At 33.4% G+C, this 24567-nt stretch overlaps 1 protein-coding gene across 1 annotated transcript in view; it reads left to right on the top strand.

Moving 5' to 3' along the window:
• Window positions 1-24567, top strand: part of LRP1B (LDL receptor related protein 1B) — a 1912798-nt gene that overhangs the window by 1629986 nt on the left and 258245 nt on the right. The window contains exons 49-56 of the mRNA XM_008055101.2: window positions 57-206; window positions 2622-2744; window positions 4861-4980; window positions 8487-8615; window positions 12037-12159; window positions 16565-16705; window positions 17853-18040; window positions 24013-24196. Of these exons, the coding sequence (XP_008053292.1) occupies window positions 57-206; window positions 2622-2744; window positions 4861-4980; window positions 8487-8615; window positions 12037-12159; window positions 16565-16705; window positions 17853-18040; window positions 24013-24196 (1158 nt within the window). The remainder of the gene's footprint in view (window positions 1-56; window positions 207-2621; window positions 2745-4860; window positions 4981-8486; window positions 8616-12036; window positions 12160-16564; window positions 16706-17852; window positions 18041-24012; window positions 24197-24567) is intronic.

Raw genomic sequence — 24567 nt, 5'->3', positions numbered from 1 at the left:
GCTCATAATCTTTGCAAATGAGCTATTTTTAATTTTTTTTGTTTACCTCCTTCTAGATAATACAGACTGCACACATTTCTATAAACTTGGAGTTAAAACCACAGGGTTCATAAGATGTAATTCTACCTCACTGTGTGTTCTGCCAACCTGGATATGTGATGGGTCTAATGACTGTGGAGACTATTCAGATGAATTAAAGTGCCCAGGTAATTCTAGGAAGAAAAAAAAAAAGACATTGCCTTAAAGGTATAGTTGCTAGCTAGTTGTGAATAATATGTTTGTTAATTTTCATTCTTAATATTCAATGATTAAAATTTAAATTTAAATTATGGAGACTAAAAGGTAATCAACCTATTCTAAGCATGCCACTTGATCTTTGTAAATGAGTTATAAACTGATACTCAGAAATCTGTCCTAAATTTGGATTAGTTTCCTTCTTTATGTTCAGTTCATTATGAATCCTTTCAAAATAGGGGATTAAGTCTTTCAAATGTGTAATTTATAAAGCTTCAACAGAAGAATTACATAGCTAGAAATAACTTCATAGACTAAAAGAAGAGCAACTATGTTGCTCACTACTGGCTTTGTTCAGTGTTATTTTGCAGCTGATGTTTTATGTTAGGCTGTTTAATACAATTTACACAATCTTATGGCACAACATTTTCACTAACAGTTATTATTATTATTGGCTTAAGGTCAACCAGGTATGTTTATATCTGTTAACCATCTTTACATATATAAACATATATATGCTCTGCAGAGTGTTGCCAGCAAAAGTCATGACTGTTTATTTCTATTTGATGACACTAAAATAAATAAAATAGCAAATAAATAAATAAGCAAATACATAAACAAAAAAGAAAGGTGGTAACTGTGTATAACTGAAAACATGTCATTTTTATTTATTCTGAGTTTGAAAAACCTAGCTACATCCTCAGAAGAAACAGAGAACGTTTTCTCTGGAGGAACTTGACTGTAGCTCACTGCAGCTCTTTCACATTTAAAACAATTACCGTTTTTAATTATATAAAATATTTTAAAAGAAGTATAGAAACATTGTTTTAGACTTGTGGAATCTGGTACCGAGATTCTTGCTCCAATATTCTTTTTGCAACAACATATTCTTTACCTCATTATGGTTGTAGTTAATTTTTGAAATTATCTTGAAGGTAACATATAATAGATATTTATTAAATACTTAATTTTACTTTTTGTCGTATTTATCCCTTTCTGGTATTAATTATCTTAGAAGTTAACTTTCAACACTAATTTTCTTTGTTATCTTAGAAGTTAATTTTTAATGCTTAATAGAGAATTGTGATTTTTATACTGGGTAAGAAGGAAAAGGATATTTATTCAGGCTTATGAGACAGATGGACAGACAGACAGGAAGACAGAAATAGTTTAGTCGAAATACTTTTAGTGATATTTATGCAACATCCTAGGAAGAATTTAAACATGAGACAAACTAAAAACTTTTTACTTGCGATCTCACTGTGTTACCCAAGCTGGAGTGCAGTAGCAGGATCATGGTTCACTGCAACCTCAACCTTCTGGGCTCAGGCAATCTTCTTTCCGCATCAGCTTTCAGGGTAGCTGGGACTACAGGCACACACCAGCATACCCAGCTGATTTTTTTGAAAACTTTTTTTGAGAAGATGAAGTTTCACTACTTTGCTCAGGCTGGTCTTGAACTGCTGGGCTCAAGTGTTCCTCTCACCTCAGCCTCCCAAAGTGCTGGGATTACTGATGTGAGCCACCTTGCCTGACCTAAAAACTCTTTAATTCTATGGTGAATTCACTAGAAAATGTCCTGTTATCTTTATATCTACAAAGTTAACTTTTTTTTAAAAACGGGGTCAATTTTTGTTACCTTAAAACAGCCAAAGTGGACCTGAAGGTGTGAGTAGACGGATGATGTCACTGAGAGAAAAACCCAGTATTCTCCATGGACTCTTGGAGGTTATAATAATGATAATATTCCATCATTTAAAAATATGTATAGCTTACAAAATAATTTTATATACAGACACTTTTTCTTATAATTGTATAAGGTATAATAATTTTAGAGATTTCAGTGTAACTTGTGTATTCTTTCTTAAAGTAGGGAATAGTTATTTAAATCCTGTGACCACATGCTCAAAATACAGAGAGAGCAGTAGAATCACTAAATCCACAGTTTACAGCAAAGATTCACCAATGTTTTAATTTTGTTATTAATATGGAATTAAGAATATTTTCCATCTAAATATGATTCTTTGGCCTTAGGCACACTCACTTTAGAGTCATTTATATTATTTTACTTTCATTTAACTAACTAAATGCCATACAATTGTGGTTTAACCAGGTTTTCTATTAGCATTCACTTTCTGTTCCAGTACCCAATTTTGGGCTTGATTTGATGATTATGTCTCTCAGGCCTCCTCTGCTCTGGATAGTTTCTTAGTCTTTGGTTTTCATGACCTGGACCTCATTGAGGAGAACATCTTACCTATTTTTTATTTGTTTGTTTGCTATTTATTTCTTTTAGTTCAAGGAGTATTCATATTTTAGTTATCTATATTACAGACATTTAAAATTAATTTAAATTATTTGACATTACATTCTATGTTTTATCACAGTTCAAAACAAACACAAATGTGAAGAAAATTATTTTGGTTGTCCTAGTGGAAGATGCATTTTGAATACCTGGATATGCGATGGTCAGAAAGATTGTGAGGATGGACTTGACGAATTCCACTGTGGTAAGACATTATATCTTGCTTTAGTTTTAATAACTTTGTCATTGTTGATATGTTGATATTCTCTTGCATTTGGATTTCATTCAAAGTATCACCAACTGATTTTAATGTTAATTTTCATTTTTATTAAATAATAAAAATTGCAAAAATTTAAACAGAAGAGCTTACAATGAAGAATATCAATCTTTTGTCCCACCCTTTTCTTTTACCTGTTTTTGTTGAATGGTTACCTCCATCAATCTTAATTATATACCTTTTTTTTCTGATTAATTAAGCTTAGGTGGTGTCTAATATATTTGCTTCCTGCTTTGAAAAATAAGGATTTGAAACGCACACTACTCATTATATTCCCCCTACAATGGTCCCTTAGTATCTATGCAGGGCATTGGTTCTGGAATACCCTGCAGATACCAAAATTCAAGGATTCTGAAGTCTCTTCAATTATGCTATATATAAATAATATACTTAAACTTTTTTTTTTCTTTTTTTTTTTTGAGTGGGAGTCTCACTCTGTCACCCAGACTGGAGTGCAGTGGCCGCTCCCGGCCACCACAGCCTCGACCTGCTGGGCTCTGGCGATCCTTCCGCCTCAGCCTTCCAAGTAGCCAGAATTATAGTCATGCGCTACCACACCCGGCTGATTTTTTGATTTATTGTAGAGATGAGGTCTCGCCTGCCCAGGCGGGTCTCGAACCCGCGGGCTCAGGCAGTCCACTCACCTCAGCTTCCCAAAGGCGCGGGAATACAGGCTGAGCCACCGAGCCCGGCTTACTTAAACTTCTATTTAAAATTTTAGTCTTGATCCTGTATTTCCTTAATTTCTTTGTGTGTACATTTCATTGTCAATGCCAGAAAGCATTTTGAAATTTACTTTACAAAATTTATGAATTTTGTGATTTGCAGGTCAAAAAAAATTCTAATAGGAAAACAAAGCATATATTCACTATTTTCTTTTAACACAATCATCTGTGATGAATAGACAGAGTAGAACAAAGATTAAAAATGGATCTTCTATGAAATGTCAAACTCTTCTGAAAGTAAATGTGAAGATGCATTTTGTTTGATTAAGTTGCTATACATCTTTATATTAGAGCCAGATTCTGAAGACTGAGAACTTCAAAAGTAGCTTATGTGAATTAATACTTTCTAAACAGGAGGACATTATATGATTGTATCTTCTTCAGTTTTATTTTTCCCAAACTGAAGTTTTCTAAATTTCTCTTTTCACTGGTCATCTAATTAAAATTTTTTTAAAAAGTGCAAATTTTAAAAATAGTTTATGAGATCAAAACCAAAACTGTTATTTGTATGATAATTTATAATTTGAACACTGATTTGTGATGATTCTACATTTGGTTATATTCTAGTGGTAAATATGCTGGGGTAAGGAAAAGACTAGAGGCAGAGAACAGCAATAACAAAATTGGTTAAAGAAACAAACGAAGTATGCTATTATTGTGAACACACAATCTGTTAATGAAAAAAGAAAAAGCAGCCAGTATGCCAATAAATTTGGGTATTATCTGTCAAGTATAACAAACTAAAATGTTTCCAGGGGAGGGACAAAAAAATCAACTTGTTAGATATGTATTGGTACAAAATTATTGTTGCCATCAAGATAAAAACTCCTTAATCACTTCACCTTTGAACAAAAATCTATTTGCTGGTAAGTCTACCATATTGTCACTTTTTTTTAGGATGAAATTTTTTTCTCTGTTAGTTCAAAAATAGAATAAACATTTAAAAAAAAATAGATGACTAAACCACACCTGAAATATTTATTTTATATCTGTGCAGCACACATTTTAAAAAATGACAGATGGATATACTTAGACTGGAATGACCAGTACCATGCTTAGCTCAAAGCAAACCCTTTAAGAAGCATGTTGAAAGAACAACAGTTCTACAACTTAGAAACACTTAGAGATATGTGCATCATGAAAGCTGTTGTCAAAATTGTATAGAATTGTCATAGAGAAGTATTTGGCTTCTTTTATTATAGGATGGTTGATTTTAGCAAAGTCTAAGAATAGCTTTCTCATTGCTGGATTCATTGTATGATCATCTCAGCCATTTTTTTCTTTTGCTCCTAAAATAAGTATTATTGTTTGTTCTCTAGATTCTTCTTGCTCTTGGAACCAATTTGCTTGTTCTGCACAAAAATGTATTTCTAAACACTGGATTTGTGATGGAGAGGAAGATTGTGAGGATGGATTTGATGAAAGTGATATCATTTGTGGTTAGTTGTTTCTTTTGCCTTCTCAATCAATTTTTAAGTATTAGATATGTTCTATAATTTTAGATTATATACAAAATTCTCTTTTATAATTTGTTAAAATTAAATACAATTTATATATACATTTTTATGGAATTGTTTTTATCTTTATGATAACCTATCATTCAGTTGTCAGTTGTTATTCAATATTTAGAATTTTTCCTGAATATTGCCACAATGTATGTATTTGTACATTTTATTTCTAGTTTTCAGTGACTTCCTTGGAGTAAATATTAATGCTGGAGATTACTGGTTCAAATGATTGAACATTTTGTTCATGATTCTTGATACATACTGCCAAGCTGCATTCCAAAATTAGTATATGAATTTATATTGCCTCAAGTCATATATGCTATGTGAGTGTGTTACAATGTTCATTATTACTGAATTGTTTTCAATGGGAAGTAAAAAAGCTGACTATTGTATATAATTTTAAAATGCACTTTAATATTCAGCTTTATAGGATTGGAGGTATTAACATCAAACATCAATATTTACCAACTATATGCCAACTACAAAGCCAGCATAAATTGTTTTTTAATAATCTCAAATGTTTAACAAATAGTTTAAATAGAGTTATTAACTGAGTTTGCTAAAGAGTAAAAGAAAGAAACAAACAAATCCCCATAAATTTATTGTAATTGGCCAGGCATTTTATTAATTTATGTATGATCTAGTTAATCTGTTTCTATGTATATGTGTGTATCTACAGTCACATATTCCTTACTCATTATATCAGGCCTTGTTGGCAAATGTCATCATCCTAATTTAGGGATAGAATAACCTGAGTCATAGAATGAAGTGTATCCATATAGGTGTCGAGATAAGTTACTTAGTGCTTCTTTTATTTTATTTTATTTTATGTATTTATTTTGAGTTGGAATCTCACACTCTTCCCCAGACTGGAGTGCAGTGGCCGCTCCCAGCCACCGCAGCCTCGACCTGCTGGGCTCCAGCGATCCTTCTGCCTCAGCCTTCCAAGGAGCTGGAACTACAGGCGCGTGCTACCACGCCCGGCTAATTTTTTATTTACTGTCAAGATGAGGTCTTGCCAAGTTGCCCTCGAACCCGCGGGCTCAGGCAATCCACTCTCCTCAGCCTCCCAAGGCGTGGGATTATAAGCTGAGCCACTGAGCCCGGTCTGATAATGCTTTTAAATAAAAGATTAAAATGATAGTGAATTTGTTTTCAAAACAAGAGTTTATTTAATTTAATTGCTGGTTGTATTTTATATACCAACTACCAACTGGTAACATATATTAAAAAAAATATATGCTTTAGACCAAACATCAGTCAATTAACTGAACTTAATATTTGAGAACAGAAAAGGAACTTTATGATTTATAATTTATCTGGCTTGTTCCATTTTATAGCTGGAGATATCTTAGTAATTATCCAGTCATACCCATCATTTTGAAGATAGGGAAATTCAGACACTAGCCTTCTCCAAGGTCATACAGAATTAGATTTCTCACTGCCCAGTCAGGTCTCTTCCTATTATGACTACCTTGAGAACAAGCTGGAGTGATAATATGGCACCAGACAAGGAGTTTTACACTCATCAAAACTTCCTTAACAGAAATAATTCAGTTTTTTAAAAATCTCAAGGTAAATAAAATATTACAAAAAACATTGAATTATTTCTTTGATTTAGTCAGAGTAAAAATATATAATAGTAAATAGTAATATAATAGTAAAAATCACACTTTATGCTTTTATGGCAGGCTTGAAAAGATAGATAAGGAGGAATAATATAAAAATGTTTTTCATAGAAAGATAATTATAATTATATTATAGCAGTTACTAAAGACATAATAGCAAATAACTTAATTTTAAAAAGAAAGAAACATTTATTTAATAAATTATTTTCCTATTTCCTAAAGAAATAGAAAAGATGGGATTAATGGTAGTAAATATTGGTCTGGGGATGGGGAGACACCTCTTACCAACAAGGGTGCCTGAATGAAGCATATTTGTATAGTTAACCCTTAACTGTACCCCCACAGTATCATAATAAAAAATGTTGACAATAATAAAAAAAAATTATTTTCCTGTTTCTTCCATTAATAGATACCATGTTAAACCCCATTCTATTAAACCACTAATTTTCAATCAAATGAGCAAATCTGAATTACCTGGGGGATTTTTCAACATTCACTTGCCATCTTTACTCCAGGCTAAGGTATATATCAGGGACAGGTATGTTCATGTTGAAAAAGATCCTCAGAGACTCTTATTTTGATACTCCACTACTAACCAATTGAAAACATTACTTGGAAAGCATTTCCTGCTCCTACTGACTCTGGCTGAAAAGTTAGACGATTAATTATCCAACTAAAGTACATTGGTCACTGCTTTAAATGGTTAAAAAAAAATCTCATCATTCTAGTCACTCATATTTTCTTCCTGCAGGTATTAAAATATTTTTAATAAATTTAAAAATATGGTTTTAGCATCTGTTTTTGGCAGCTTTTTCTTTACTTTCATAAGAAAGTAAAATTTTTAAAAAAGGTAGCTTTGTGGTCATGTAATTGAGTCACTCAACAAGTATTTCATATAAACAAATGAATAAACAAAGCAATCATTCATTATATGTAACTGTACAAGGGGCTAGAAAAACATCACGAGGGAGGATCATTTCACATATACCTACCCATGCTCATATAAAGAGGAGAAAAGAGAAACCACCTATGACACTATGAATTTATAGTCAAAGTCAACAAACATTTTTTGGTGTATACATTTGAAAAACATCAACATTCAACTAAGGGGACATTGCAATTGATAGAGCAGAGAAAAGGTAGATACTATCTAAAGGCATGTGTGCAAAGGGAACATGCATACCTTTATTCTTTTCAGCAGTGTAAAATGGGGAGTAGCAATGATGGCATCGGTGGCTAAGAAAGGGCTTAGGAGCTAAAGGCTTCCGGACTCCCAGTTCAGTGTCTGGAACGCTGTGCAACTGAAGACTTTCTGCAAACTTTTCAATTTCTGTGATCCTCAGTTTCCTATTCTGTGAAATGAGACTAATAATAGTTGTGCTGGACGGAGTTATTGCAGGGTTAAATAAATTAATATGTTAAGTGCTTAACACACATTAAGCAATAAAAATAGCAGTATTATGTTTTCTATTATTCTTCTAGGTTTGGTCCTTTTGACTGCTCTTTCAGTTTATTCACAATTCTATGACATTTCTGTGCTTTGCTCCATATTACAGAGATAAAGACTTTATTTTCTAGTATGTAGTTTTAAGGAATATAACACTTGTAATTAGGAAATAATGCCTTATTAGATGAAAATTTGTAGACAACTATATGGGAAAAACAATATTTGATGGTTCTAAATAGCTACAATTTCTTCCTTATAAGCAACATTCTTCTACTTCCTTTGATAGTATAGGAAATATACATAGTTGGCATTTTTCAATGGAGACATAATGGTCTTAATGGCATTATTTATTTGGGTTTCAGGTGCCATAACCTGTGCTGCCGACATGTTCAGCTGCCAGGGCTCCCATGCCTGCGTGCCCCGACATTGGCTTTGTGATGGTGAAAGAGACTGTCCAAATGGGAGCGATGAGCTTTCCACAGCAGGCTGCGGTATAAACACTTTTCTGGAACCTTGCTTGTTTATTTTTGTAGTGCTTACTATATCACACTTCTCATTACTCTCCCAATCCCTGGACCCATGGGTAGTGTTAGACTTAATCAGATGGGATACTGTTACCATAGTAGTTCTGCAATCCCTCTAACTGTTTTTCAGACTGTTTCCAACAAGCACAGTGAGATTACTCATTTTAAAACCATTTTGATGAACACAAATTTATCATTTCACTTTTGAGATAATATAACTACACTAGGCGTGTGTGAGTGTGATAGGTTTGGTATTTTCTTAGTTTGCGTCTTCCACCACCACCCCTCATGAAGGCTTTTAGATTACCTATTGCAGATACTCTGTATATAGCTTCTCTGATCCCAAGTAACTACTGATCAGGAGGTCAGCACACACCTATTAGTACTATGGATAGGGTATTAACCCTTGGGTCAGGTAAAAATAGTATGGATATAGCTGAATGAAGCAGAGGGATCAGAGGAACACCTTTGGAGGTCAGACAATTTACTAGGTTTCTGACTCTAGGTCACCTCAGGAAATTTTCAGGGAATTACTCAATAGTAAAAATTTAGAAACGTTCCTTTGCATGAGTGGAAAATGAAGGGACTGAATATTTTAATGCAGATCCCAGGGTCACATAGGGGGTCTGCTGGGTTGAGCAATTTATCAGAAAGAGTGCTCTGAACTCTACTCGTTAAAATGAATTCTGCCAGTCATGTCTCCAATGGCCTGTCTTCATGTCTTTAAAGCATCATATTTGAAGCCAGAATGTCAGCAAATATGTATGCAGGTGTGTGTGTACAGGAGAGATAGTTAAAGCAGAAGAGAACAAGAAAACTTTGGGGCAGGTCTCTTTGCACAGAACTCATACTATTGTTGTAGAATAATTCACTGTGATCTTGAAACTGATATGTGTTTCTGTAAAGGTCAATGGGGCCACTGAGGGCTACATAATAAAGGATTATGCATCAATTCAGGGAACCAGATGGTCCCAGTATGCTGTTGCTATTGTAGCAAGTTAACACTCTGGGAGGCATATTAACACTTTTGGACCACATGGGTGTTATCAAGTAAATTAAGCTAAAATGCACCAATTTAACTCCCATTGGTCTTTCAAAGCAATTGCAATAATACTTGAATTGGAAGTGCTATCAGTTTCTTCTTTTTTTGAGTTGGAGTCTCACTCTGTCGCCCAGACTGGAGTGCAGTGGCCACTCCCGGCCACCGCAGCCTCAACCTGCTGGGCTCCGGCAATCCTTCCACCTCGGCCTTCCAAATAGCTGGAACTACAGGCGCGTGCTACCAAGCCCAGCTGATTTTTTGATTTATTGTAGAGATGAGGTCTCTCTGCTCAGGTGGGTCTCGAACCCGCGGGCTCAGGCAATCCACTCACCTCAGCCTCCCAAAGGCACGGGATTACAGGCTGAGCCACCGAGCCTGGCTTTTTTTTTTTTTTTTTTAAAGAGGCAGGGTCTCACTCTTTCACTCAGGCTGAGTGTAGTAGCGAAATCCTAGCTCACTGCAGTCTTGAAATTGACTTAAGCGATCTTCCCACCTCAACCTCAATATTCTGAGTAGCTGGGACTGTAGGCATGTGCCACCACATTGGTGAAATAGGAAAAAAAAATGTTTTGTAGCGTTGGAGGTCTTGTTATGTTTCCCAGGCTGGTCTCAAACTCTTGACATCAAGCAGTCCTCCTGCTTGGCCTCCCAAAGCATTGGGATTGCAGGAGTTAGCTGCTGTACTCAGAAAAAAAAAAAAAATTGTTGAAGATAAATTATACTTAATTACATAAAAAGAAAAAAACTTGTGTTGTGCCTACTCTATGTCAATAATTACTGAAATGACAGCAGAGATTCCTTGATTCATGGAGTCTGGGGGCGAGGAGCTAATAGGCTTGTGAAATGATTATACTTGTACCTTGACTGTTAGAATTATGTATATAAAATATACTAGGTCCATCACAAATAAATATTATGTGTAAAATCCTTGAAGTTTCATGGAAACATTTCAAGAGAGCAATAATGTTATCTGCGTATTGGAGAACAGAGAAAGAGAAGGGTGTTCCATGGAGAGAAAACTATTAATTAAGACATAAAATGGGAAAAGAGAAGTCACCTACATTTTTTTCAAGTACTTGTTTTATAGCAATTATTGTGGTCATTGCTGTTATTTATATTATTGAGTTCCTGCAATATTGCAGTGAAGCGTTTTAGGGATCTGCCAAAAATTATATATATGTGTGTGTGTGTGTGTGTGTGAGTTTTGAGAGTACCTAGACACTTATTGAATACTTAGAATGAGCAGATCTACCTCACATACCTTATTTAGTACTTGTAAGAAACGTTATCAGTAGATTTTATTGTCCCTGTTAAACAGATTAAAACACACACACACACACACACACACACACACACACACACCAAAACAGATGCCCCAAGAAGATAAGTAGCTTTCTCAAGGATATAGATATAACTGCCAAAGGCACTTTTTGCAAAGCCTTTCTCTTTCCAGCATTCTGTATTAGCATATAGCAGACTTATGTCATTTGCAATGTCCCAAACCATGAGTCCTACCATAGCATTTTCCCCTTTAAATATAAGAAAAGATTGTTGAAAAAATTTAAGTGATTCTATGCAAACCTATTATGATTCTATTCATATAGTACTAACATTTTTCTCTGCATAATTTATGACTTTTGCTGAAGTTTCATTGTACATTTGGATTGACAATTCTTCCCATGTGCTGGAGCACCTAGTTTCATGGATCAACATTTCTAAAGGATAAATATTCCATGATATGGATCAATATTTCTAATTTTGTGTGGTGCTTATGGTAGAGCTCATTACATCAAAGATCCTACCGTTACCTAATTCAACAACCTGCTCTTCAAATTGCCCACAAGTCTTATTTTCCTTTTAAAAGACCATAACTTTCTTAGCCTTCTTGGTTTTCTTTTCACTTCCATTGCCAACATTAGCACTTGGTCCTTATAGGTCCATTTTTCACAAGGAAGCAACATTTTTACCACTTCGTTAGCATTACTATAGGCATGAGGAGACAAAAAACCTTGCCACATTATTAGCTGAAAGACTTTTTTCTAACATGTGAACACTTAAAATTTAATCCTTCAATCCATTACAAATTGCTACATGGCTTGAAATTTCAGGATTATTCTGAAATAGCTGAATTTATTAATACTAAAACTGAATTATATGTATTTGTAGCCATATATTCTAATATCTATGCAATTATTAGCTTATCTAATATATAGAATATTAAACAAATTTTCTTTTTCTGAATAACTATGAATATTGCATATCATTTTATATATTCCCCAAACTTAACATTGGAGAAGATAAAATATGTGCTCATTTAACTTTATTTTTTTATTATGCCTTTCTTAGCTCCCAATAATACATGTGATGAAAATGCTTTTATGTGTCATAATAAAGTATGCATTCCCAAGCAATTTGTTTGTGACCATGATGACGACTGTGGAGATGGCTCTGATGAGTCACCTCAGTGTGGTAAGTATATCTAAACATCCATGAAGGAGATTCTCAGGCTGAATCTATTTTTAAAAAGTAATTATTACAGATAATAATAGTTGTATATATTTATGGAGTTCATGTGATATTTTGATACAAGCATACAGCATGTAATGATCAAATTAAGGTTATTGGGATATCCATCACCTCAAGCATTTATCATTTCTTTGTGGCAAGCATTCTACTTCTACTCTTTTAGTTATTTTAAAACATACAATAAATTATTGCAAACTATAGTCACCCTATTGTGCTACAAAGTGCTAAATATTATTCATTCTATCTAACTGTATTTTTGTATCCATTAACCATCCATACTTAATTGCCCCTTCCCCATCACCCTTTCCATTCTCTGGTAACCATCATACTACTCTCTCTCTGCATAAGTTTAATTTGTTTAATTTTTAGCTACCACATATAAGTGAGAACATGCAAAATTTGTCCTTCTGTGAGGCTAAGAGTCTTTTAAAATGACTCATGGAGTATATAAACAAATTGCTGACAGAAACAAACAGTTTTCTTAATGTCACTAAGGACCAGTTAGTTCAGGACTACAAATTCACAGCACATATACCTTGTTTAAACTCTAGCATAATTATACACTTATTTGGAAAACATGCCTATTGGTAGTGTATTCTTATCACTAACTATATTTTAAAATGTTTATAAAATGTCTTTGGTTTGAAGTATCTTGTACTTTGAAGATAATACAAGGGGGGACCCCAAAATCCCAGAATTTATTTATAAAAAATTGTGTATTTATTTTTACATGTTTAAACTTCATTCACCTTCAAAATACTCTGTGTTTGATGCAAGACACCTGTCGAGATGTTTTTTCCACTACTCCAAATCGTTTTTGAACTTATCAACTTTTATGCCTTTTAGTTCTTCTGCCATTTTTTTGTTTCACATCTTTCACATCAGCAAAACATTTCCCTTTGAGGATTTTTTTTTCTGGGGAAATAAAAAATAGTCATCCGGGGTGAGATGGGGTGAATAGGGAAGATGGGGTACCGGAGTCATGCAGCTTTTTGGTCAAAGACTGCTCAATACCTGGTGCGGTGTGGAAAAGTTGTTCGTGTAAACCACCCATCATGGAATGAGCAAACACACTGAAAGAATCTCGAAAAGAAAAAAAATTAAAGAAAAAAAAATCAAAGAAGTCAAATGCAGAATCTGAAAATAATGCTAGCTGGTGCACAGATGTCGATGGATTCCTAAAACACCTACTGGGAGAAACCTGTATTACAAGGGACTTGCCCTCTAAAAAATAATACCATTTTATGGGAGTCCCATGTCATGTATGACTGACTTATTCACTCTTATAGCAAAATCAAATATTTGAGAAAAAAGAATATAATTCAGAATTATCAGAAAAACTGGATAATAAACATTTCTCTTCTTTTTATCTTTTAATGCACTCACTGATGTGTTAAAATTTAATGTTATTATCATGAAATTTATTTCGCTATTACATATCTATTAAATATATATACATATATATAACTTATATGATAAAAATAAGTATATTTAAAATGCCCAGTTGAAGTTGAAGCCTTTTGTAAACCTAGTGCGTTTATAAACTTTTAAAATATATATATGAATAAATATATGTAATGAAAACCATTGAACACCGTATATATCCATGGAAGGCAATAGACTAAGTGCTCTTCTTTGTCATCCCTGTGTAATGTCTATAGCCTTGGTCTTTGATATGAATCTCATTGAAATCAGTGGATATCTGTTTTTGATAATCATTTCAGCATTATTATGCATTAAATGTCATATTTTAAAAGCTTCATCATAACTGAAGTTATAAATTTGAAGCAGAGATATGTTCTATTGAATAAACATCTCCCCTCTGCTAGACGTTATATTTGGTTGATATGGACATGAATAAGACAGAGGCTCTACTTGAAGACATCACACATAGGAGAATCAGAAATACAATAAATATAATATCATAACATATTTTGTCATATAGAAATAGGAATCACAACATATGATAAGAACAGAGAAAATAATTCTTTAGGGAAGTAATAGAAGCAGGGAATATTAATCAGAGGAAGTATTTAGAGGCTAGAGAGTGTGACATGGTGACTAATTAGCATGGACCCTGGAACCAGACAAGCTGGGTTGAAATTGTGGCTCTACTATTTACTCATTATGTGACCTTGAAGAAGTTACTTCACCTCCTGAACCCCAGTTACCTCATCTGTAAGCGCTATGTAATAACAGGACTTATTTCTTGTGGCCTTTAAAATAATTAAATCAATTTATATTTGTAAAGTGTTGACAACACTTCCAGGCACATTGTGAATTCTCTCTGTATTTACAAAAACCTGTAAGTTGACATGAATGAGCAATAGCAATTAGTCTTCTGTAAGATAAGTTGAAGTTACAAAATTAAGTTGAAGCTAGATTTGAAAACATTGTACTTGAAGTACAACATTAGAAAATTTGCATTTAATTGATATGCCTTTTAGAAGCCAGCACACATTTTGAAACGAGGGAATGGAATGGAATAGTCAGATTTATGTTTTAGAACCATCTTTTTCAGCACAGTGGGAGAAATGTTGCCAAGGAACAAGGGACCCATAAGGAGAAAACAAACTAGTTAGGAGGTTATTGTGATAGTTCTGATGATTAAAGATGTGGTTCTGAACTAGGTTGGGAATGGTGGAATTGAAGGTACAGAACATGTCAGACTTCATTTATAGTTGAATTGGAGGATAAAAGGGAATTTCAGCCTTGGATGATTTGGTGGATGGTATTGCTATTAATAAGCCTTGGGATACAGGAGGTTAAAGCCCAGTTTTGTTGATGACATGAGTTGCAATAAAGAACTTATTGTGGACTTTTTGAATCTGAAGTGTTCATCAGACAATCACAGAAAGCTATATAGTGAGTGTTTGAAAACTGAGTTCTAAGGATCAAGCGTACAATGAGGACAAGTAATATTAATTTAGTGGTCACCAGTAAAGAGGTGTCGTTAAAGCTATGATGGGAATGCGAACACCCAGACAATCTAGAAAGGAAAGAAGGAAAATAAACTTCAGACTGAAGTCAGGGTTTTACCAGCAACTTTTTTGCATGGAACAAGAGAAGGTTTCATACAGAAAGAGAAAAAGAAGAGAATAGCAAAAGCAGAGTTGGAAAGAAGGCCAGGAGAATAGATTATGAATTTTAAGCCAGACAACTATTACTAAGGTAGAGTGGTGAAAATGATCATATGCTGCAGAAAAGCTAAGTTTGTAGGAATCTGAGATACCTTTGATACTTGGCACATGGTATTTGTTATCTCTAAGGAATTTCAGAAGGTAGGTGCTGCAGAAGATGTTGATTGAAAAAGATGAACTGAAGGGGAAGCAAAGTAAGGGCAGTACAGGGAAGAAGAGAAATGTGGTGTTAAGAGGTATGTAGTTGGATTTTTATCGATATTGTTCTGGGTGAGACTTCAATATATTTGTTGACAGAGGAGAAGGAGCTAGTTAAGGAAGAGAGGGAGAGAATTTGGAAAAAATGGGGATGTTTTAGAACTTTCTTGTTTTACCATTCCAATATAAGAATTTCAATCAAATGCTCATTATTGATTTTTTATGTTAAAGTTTTGTTTACTTTTTAAATCACAAAACTCCTACCTCTTCCCTCCCCAAATAGAACATTTGCCCAGATTTATCAGGTAGTTCTAGTAGGAATTACTACTTTTATTGTTGACAAACTTAGGAAAAAATTCATTTTAAAACAATATTGAAAATCAAATGAGTTTTACTTACAGATGGGCATAGATGTGAGCATTAGCAAATAAAAGTCTTATGATATAATTTGAATAAAGTTTTTAATGACTTTAGAATCAATGTTTAGGATAATTATAATAGGTTTTTGTGCTTATTGCTCTAAAAATTGACTTTAACTTTTTCCAACAATCTCTTTATACTTTGAATGCTGCTTTCAAACACAAACATGACATTACAGCTTCTGAGAGTTATCATTATAGCTCAGAATTAGTCTATCCATATGTTCTGATATTATACCTAACCAAACTAATTTTTATGGCCTTCATTTCCATTTTCCATTCTAAGAAAGTTCACTAGTATAAAGATAAAAGGCGAAGAGTGGTAGTATAGTCAAGTGTTGCTTTCTTGTTTCCCCACCTGTAAACAATAAAAATGCCTTGTTTTCATCTATTTTCTGGACTTTAATCGTCCTTCCAAACCAGAAATATCTCTTGCAATTATGACCAATGTCACAAAAAGAAATCAGAAATATTTCTCATAGTAGGCATGTGTAGCCCACATTAATTAGGTAGAGTGTACATAGAAGGAATGACATTTTAGTGAGTGTTTATTATATGAAATTGTCAGAATGTTTATTGCTCTGTATCTAGGATACCGACAGTGTGGTGCAGAAGAATTTAGTTGTGCTGATGGGCGATGTCTTCTAAATACTCAATGGCAGTGTGATGGAGACTTTGACTGCCCTGACCATTCTGATGAAGCACCTTTAAACCCAAAGTGTAAAAGTGCAGGTACAGAAATATTTGTTACACTGTGTTTATTTATTTTTTCATGGCAGGACCATAACTGATTTTCTGTGTGGTATAGTATTCAGTGAAAGGAAATGGGAATTATTAAGTATGTGATGGTTCTAGTGATACCATGCAGGATGCTAGTAATTAACTTTATTGGGGGATAGTCTTAGAAATTTAAGTCTGTGCCAAAAGTGTAAAGATTTGAAGCAGTTATCCTACTGGATCTATCATCCTGTTTTCTCCACTGGCAAAAACTCATTTCATATTAATATATTATTTTATATGAGCATAATTTCACTGTATGAGCCTATTTGAAATTCAAATGTAAATTAAGTTAAAATTTACCAAGAAATAGACTGTATTATTCATATTCAGGCAAAATAAATAACTTGCATATTATTTAAACATATCTATTTATCCATCTATTTGTTTATCTGTCTATAGATATGTGTAGCTAAACTTGGTCTTTTTGTCGCTTCACTATCCCAAAAGCTGAATACATAGTCATGTATTTTAGAATACACTCAATTACCTTTTCCTCATATAGTTCACATGATAATTGACTTTCTCTTAGCATGTATAATAATGAGTATTGTTCAAGTCATTCAGATATGAATTGCTACAAGAACTAAATTCCTTTCATATATTTAGAACAACTCTTATTCATCATCAATATCCTTTTGATGCCCTGAATTCAAAATGTCAATATTATATTTCCAGGAAGAAAATAATTTTGGAGTATCTACCTATTCTAATTATTAATTTTTAATGACATAGTTTCTCAGAGACCTATGGTTTGAGAAAAATGTCAAAGTATTGTTATACTTTTGAATTCACTCTTCACATCATAGAAGAGGCAAAAATAGGCCACTAGTTTTACTAGATGTTTATTTTGATAATTTTTATGTTAAAACTAGATTTGCAATGTGTCCAACCTGAAAGTACAGTTTGCCCTTGGTTTTCTGTACTTTATGTATAAAATATATTACAATGAATCTATAAAACATTTTCTATGTACATATATTTATATGTTTATACTAATTTTTGACAGATAAGTTATGATACTTGTGAATGTTTTCAACAACTGTAGCATAAAACAATGGCATGCCTTTTATGTTCCATTTGTTTTATTTTCTTTTTCCAGAACAGTCATGCAACAGTTCATTTTTTATGTGCAAAAATGGCAGGTGCATTCCCAGTGGAGGTCTTTGTGACAATAAGGATGACTGTGGCGATGGTTCAGATGAGAGAAACTGCCATATAAATGAATGTCTGAGTAAGAAAGTCAGTGGATGTTCTCAAGACTGTCAGGACCTTCCAGTCAGTTACAAGGTAGGTACTCACCAAAAATAGCAAATCATGTGATACATTAGAATTTGAGATAATAAAATCTATTTAATATAATATAGCCATAAAACATTAAAGGCATTATGATATTAAAACTATTTAAATAAACAGAGAGTGGTTACCTAAAAAAACCATAATAGTGTATTATAAAAGTTTTGAGAATATAGTTAAGAACACAAAAACAAAGTGTTTTTAAATATATTCAGAGCATAAGGAAAGTGACAAGCAAGAGAAGACCAGTGTTTAGTGATGATGCTGCTATGTTAATAACTGGATAAATATGTATGCAACTCAAGTTTCCATTTCTTCCCTCATTCTCCCTCTTGTACGTCTTTGAAGTGGAAAGAACTAATCATTTATTTACTATAACACTGGAGAATACAATTTTTTATATAAACAGCAAGAAGAAAAGCAGAAAACATAAATTATTAGTACTGAGTACGGGTACACTAAAAATAAATCATGTCTGATATTCTAATTGTTTTTTGTTAGTATCATTTCCCTGGAGAGAGTGTTTCACTTACAGAATTGATTGACAGAAATAGCTTCTGAAATCATCTCTGTTTCAGTTGATTGGAATGGTGGACACAAACTAACATAATATTAAAATGTACACTTGTGCATTAGGTTAAAATCTGTTGTGTAAGGATTGGAAAACATCATGAAGAGCAAATTCATTAGAAAATTAGTGTTTTTACCTAAGCTGTAGTGCTGTATGAATTGTCATAGGACATGGCTTCTATAGAACGCAGAAGCAGTCTAACACCAATTAGGACCGTTACTGGAGTAAAATTTTGTTCTACTGAGTTCTGCACCCATCTGAGCTCACCTCGGGTACTGTGCACATACATAGACATGGCACTCTGTCAAGAAGAACCTTGACACATAGAAGGTATCCAAAAGCATAAGAAGCATAAGAAATCTGGAGTCCATGTCTTCAGAAGTATTACTTAGAGCAAAGATCACTAGGCTCGCTGTACTTAAATACAATACATGAAGCCGGGCTCGGTGGGTCAGCCTGTAATCCCGTGCCTTTGGGAGGCTGAGCTGAGTGGATTGCCTGAGCCCGCGGGTTCGAGACCCGCCTGGGCAGTGAGATCTCATCTCTACAATAAATCAAAAAATCAGCCGGGTGTGGTAGCACATGCCTGTAGTTCCAGCTACTCAGAAGGCTGAGGCAAAAGGATCGCCAGAGCCCAGCAGGTTGAGGCTGCAGTGGCCGGGAGCGGCCACTGCACTCCAGTCTGGGTGACAGAGTGAGACTCCAACTCAAAAAAAAAATACAGTACATAAAGTTCTAGAATTGGTAGCATATCATTCTGCTTTATTTCAAAGATTGGAACTATGAGTTGGGAGGCAGATTCTATTCAGTACCATGAAGACTTTTCTAACATTAGAACTCTTTATATTAGAATGAGTCATCTCACACTTGAAAGTGTTTCTGCAGCAGCTAAATGACCTTCTATAAAGAGTATAGAGAAATAATTTGTATATGACAAACATGCTGGACCATTTTCCCTGCCAGCCTTAACATTCTATGACAACTCAGTTCTATTTAATGGTAAATTTAGCTAATCATTTTTAATCTGAACTTTTGTTATTCTAATTAACTCAGCTAACTTTATCAGAATTTTACTGCCTATGGCTATAACCTAAGAACCACAATAATCATTTTTCTCCTGCAATAAAATAGAGATAAAAATACCAAGATAGCTATATATTTTTTGTAAATGTTTTACACCTAATATTGTATTAAGAAGTGGTTAAACTTACAAACTTAAAATATACTCGGACTCATTTACAAACAATATGTTACAGTTAGAAGGAAACAAAAGAACCAAGACATCTCTTAAGGAGATGAGTATGCATCAAATAATCAATTTGACAGTAAATAGTTTAAAGACCAATGAAGCAGAAAAGAAATATCATTGGTGACTTATGTGCAATCGACACAGAAATGCTTCCTGAATACATCAGGGAATGTGTTTTAGAATTATTGCAGGTAACTAGTTAAAATTTTAAGTCATAGATTTATAAATAATTATTTAATTCTTTCACATATGCAGTCATGTGCCAATGTTTTCGTCAATGATGTTTTCATCAATGATGGACTGTATATACGACAGTGGTCCTATAAGATGATAATACTTATTTTACTGTACCTTTTCTAAATGTATTCTTAGATAGGTTTAGATACACAAATACTTATCATCGTGTTACAATTGCCTGCAGCATTCAGTATATTAACATGCTGCATAGGTTTGTAGCCTGGCTTAGGTGTGTAGGGGTATAACACCGTCTAGGTTTGTGTATCCCTGTGATGTATGCCTGTATGTATATATTCCTAGTGGTAAATTTTCAAATAGATATCTTTGTGTTTACACTATGCATATAAATGTCTATCATAACAATTTTGGTGGTCAAATATAAAAAATTATAGAATATCAGGTAGACACCTTGTGACATGACATCAAAAATAAGGTTTACTGTTACCTAAAATGCATTTATATAATAAATACTTAGCACAGTCTTACCATATTTAAAAAACTATTTTTGATTGAAGAAGATATTATCCAGAAACCGTGCAAAAATCTTACTGTTTTAATTACCCTGAAAAACTCCTCACACAGAAATATTTGTTTATTGATACCTTTAAAATATGAGCATTTTCACTTTGTCTCATCTGAAGGGACCATAGAATGAAGAAATCTAATTAAAATAAAGAATTTTAGCTAGCGAATTCTAGCTAAAAATTTATTTCTTCAAAAGGTGAGTGTATGATATACCTGACAGAACTTCTGTGAATGTTCTTAAATATGTACATATGTCAAAACTAATGAAAAAAATAAAACATCTGTTGAAGGAATAAGACCAGTACAAAAATTCAAGATAAGGGTAGAATCATAAATTAAAGATTTAAACAAAGGTTCAAACCACATATTTGACTTACTGTGTTGATACACACACATACACACACACACACACACACACACACACACACACCCACACCCACATATATATATACATATATATATATATATATACTATATACACAAATATATATCCTATATATGACAATTTATTGATAGGGAATTTAATAAAAAACCTAAGTGCAACAATGTGCTTATACTATTTTGGGGAAAAAATGTCAGCTAATGGATTTCTCTGTTTCAGGGAATGGGGGAAACTAACCAGTAACCTATTTCTCCTTGTAATATCAGCAGAACATGACAAGAAATCATGCTTCAAATTCTGCAATAAAATGAAAATTGCTTACAAAAGCAAAATTTAGACCTTATGGACTGTGAACAATTTACACGTTTGCTGTAAAACAAATACAATGTGTCTAACTATTCAAAAGGGAGTAATAACATTTAACTAAAGCAAGAATCTTATTTTGATAGGAAGGATAATTTACCATGTAAAAATAAATGTACTTCTGGGAGAAAAAAAGTTCTTATGTATACATTAGAAATAAAATAATATTTGTCAAGTGTAACTTGAAAAGCTACAAAAAAATTTTCCTTGGAGTAGTAGGAAAAGTTTGGATTTTTTTTCTGGTAGCTATATTTTCCTGTAAAAATTAATAGAAATTATAAAAATGCAAAATAATTTTGAATAGTGAGAAACATTAAGGTGATACTGAATATATACAAATCCCACTGCCATAAAAATGGCCTTTTTAAGTGACAAAACGTTTTCAACTTATTTTTGTTCTGAGCACAAATAGAATAAAAAGGTGGATAAAGCAAAATAAATAAATACATAAACTTATTTTCTATTAAATATGGACACATCTCACATCTTTTATCTCTAAAAATGAAAATTATTATTATTTTCTTTCATTCAATTTTGGAAAGTTATTCACGTAGAATTTCGTACACATGGCTTTTGATATTTGGGATCAAAGTCTTTTTGATACTATAAGATTAATGTCTTGGGAAAGAAAGTGTCTTTTTATGGATATTCTATTTCAATATATAAAATTTTTAAAACACTGTAAATCTTAAACTGCTGTTTATATAATAATTTTATATTACAGTAACTTTAAATAGTTTTACCTTGAAAAATTTAATTTTTTGTAAGTATGTTTTTATCCTAGGCATGCACTTGATATACTAGTACTTCTATAAGCCTGACACTAGGCATTCAAAATGATTTTCAGGAGCTGCTTTAAAACAGAGATACTATTTTGTATCTTCTTAAAATTCTGTTTTAGATAAATTCAATATATTCTGTACAGTTTTCTCTCACTTGTCCTAAAGTGACCCTTAACACTTTTCTGCATCTACTAACCAGACCTCTGGCTTTCTGACCCTATGGTCACGTGATATAATTTCCAGTCCTTTCCCATGATAACTTCTATATCCTGTCAAATTTTTTGCTTTCTTTTTAAAATTTATTTTAAAAATCGTGGTAAAAATATATAGCATAAAATTCATTATTTTAATCATTTTTAAGTATACAGTTCAATGGCATTGAGTATCTCATTTTCTTTGCTACAGTGTAAACACCAGGCACTCCTGGCTTACTAATTAATACAGGTGGCAGGATGGATCTTCTCAAGTATAGTGATATTATCGCAAACTTAGCTATGATAAGGGGAGTTTGGGAAATAAAGCTTTGGCTTTTGCTTTCATTTCTGTTCACTGACTTGCTAGTGGGTTTTAGAGAGGCAAAAAGTCCATTATAATTGCTGAATATTATTAGATAAGCATTTGTGTAAAATGTTAAATGTGAAAGTGCTAGAAGTTTAATGGATTTCATTTCTTGTTCCTTTACTTAGGGACAGATATTTATTTTTCTTTTAGTACTTTCAGATGAAGTTGATGTTACTTTTTGCTTTTCCTCCAAGTACTGAACACTTTTCTTGTACTTAAAAAATGATTCCCCGCGCCTTTGGGAGGCTGAGGTGAGTGGATTGCCTGAGCCCGCGGGTTCGAGACCCGCCTGGGCAGCGAGACCTCATCTCTACAATAAATCAAAAAATCAGCCGGGCGTGGCAGCGCATGCCTGTACTTCCGGCTACTCGAAAGGCTGGGGCAGAAGGATCGCTGGAGCCCAGCAGGCGAGGCTGCGGTGGCCGGGAGCAGCCACTGCACTCCAGTCTGGGTGACAGAGTGAGACTCCAACTCAAAAAAAAAAAAAAAAAGATTCCACTCCTAAATGTGTGTTGGCTGCTTCATAATATAGACATATATCACTATAATACTTTCCCAATGCATACAAAACTCTGCCGTCACTTTCATACTAAAATAAATTATCCAGATTATCCAGACTATGAAACATTTACTATGGACAGCTCTATTTATGTCTAACAACTCAGAGATCCTTCTTAACTCAACATTCTACTCAATATCCACAACTTCTTTTATTTAAAGGCCACTAAAGAGTCTTAATAAAGGTTAATATAAACATAATTATTTGGCCTAATATAGGTTCATTTTTGTAATAATAATTCTCAGATGCCACTTGACAGGAAGTAAGAATAGAACTAGATGAACTTTATCTAGACAGTCACCTTTGTGCTTTCAGATTTCTCATCAGCTAACTAAGGATAATAAGACCTACATTACAGATTTCTATAACGTTGTAATGAATAACAGATGTGACATAAAAATTAAGTTGCATGATCATTAAAAGAAACAAAAGAATTTGAAAGCGTGGTTCTGTTTTTTGTTTTGCTATTCCAACCCCATGACTTTAGTGATATCAATTAACTTTTGCAATCTTGTCAACCTCAAAAGATTAAATGAAGTTATTTGTGATAGTGCTTTTTAAACTAACTTTACATAATATATGTAATGTTTATTAAATGTTAATTGTTGGGAGACAGTTAGACTTGCCTTCATCTATTCTTAAGAGCTGTTATTGCTTGAGTCATGCTAAAGGGATATCCAATAGTAAAAGACAGTGACAATGATATGAATTGATTATGCTCGTTTTTCTTTCCCCAGTGCAAGTGCTGGCCTGGATTCCAACTGAAGAATGATGGCAAAACATGTGTAGACATTGATGAATGCTCTTCAGGATTTCCCTGTAGCCAGCAATGCATCAATACTTATGGGACTTACAAGTGCCTCTGTACAGATGGGTATGAAATACAACCTGATAATCCAAATGGCTGCAAATCACTCTCAGGTATCGAATTGTACTTGTCCACTGATCCAACCTTAGTTACACATCTGGATCTTTAACTTTATAGGCATTCTTACTGAATTCACTTCTCTTTGATGTTGCTGAGAAATCAAGATTCTTCTTTACTTTCCACCAGACAGGAGTCTGTCATTTTGATTTTGTATGCTGTATATATGATGTTGTTTGTAATAACATTGCATTATGATCTTGTGAATTATTAAGTGCTTTCTAGATATTGAGAGTACTCTCAAGAAAAATAATTATCTCTAGCACAGCTTCCTTCTGAATCACATGTTCTTGGGAGCAAGTTTGGCCAAGATTGTTAAAAAGATTATTGTGACAATTGTAATATTTTTCATTCTCCCTATAGCACA

Source organism: Carlito syrichta, unplaced genomic scaffold, assembly GCF_000164805.1.
Source record: "Carlito syrichta isolate Samal-C Ts95f unplaced genomic scaffold, Tarsius_syrichta-2.0.1 Scaffold301673, whole genome shotgun sequence".
Classification (NCBI taxonomy): domain Eukaryota; kingdom Metazoa; phylum Chordata; class Mammalia; order Primates; family Tarsiidae; genus Carlito; species Carlito syrichta.
Note: the sequence above shows the minus strand (reverse complement) of the source record. Positions and strands in the feature narration are given on the sequence as shown.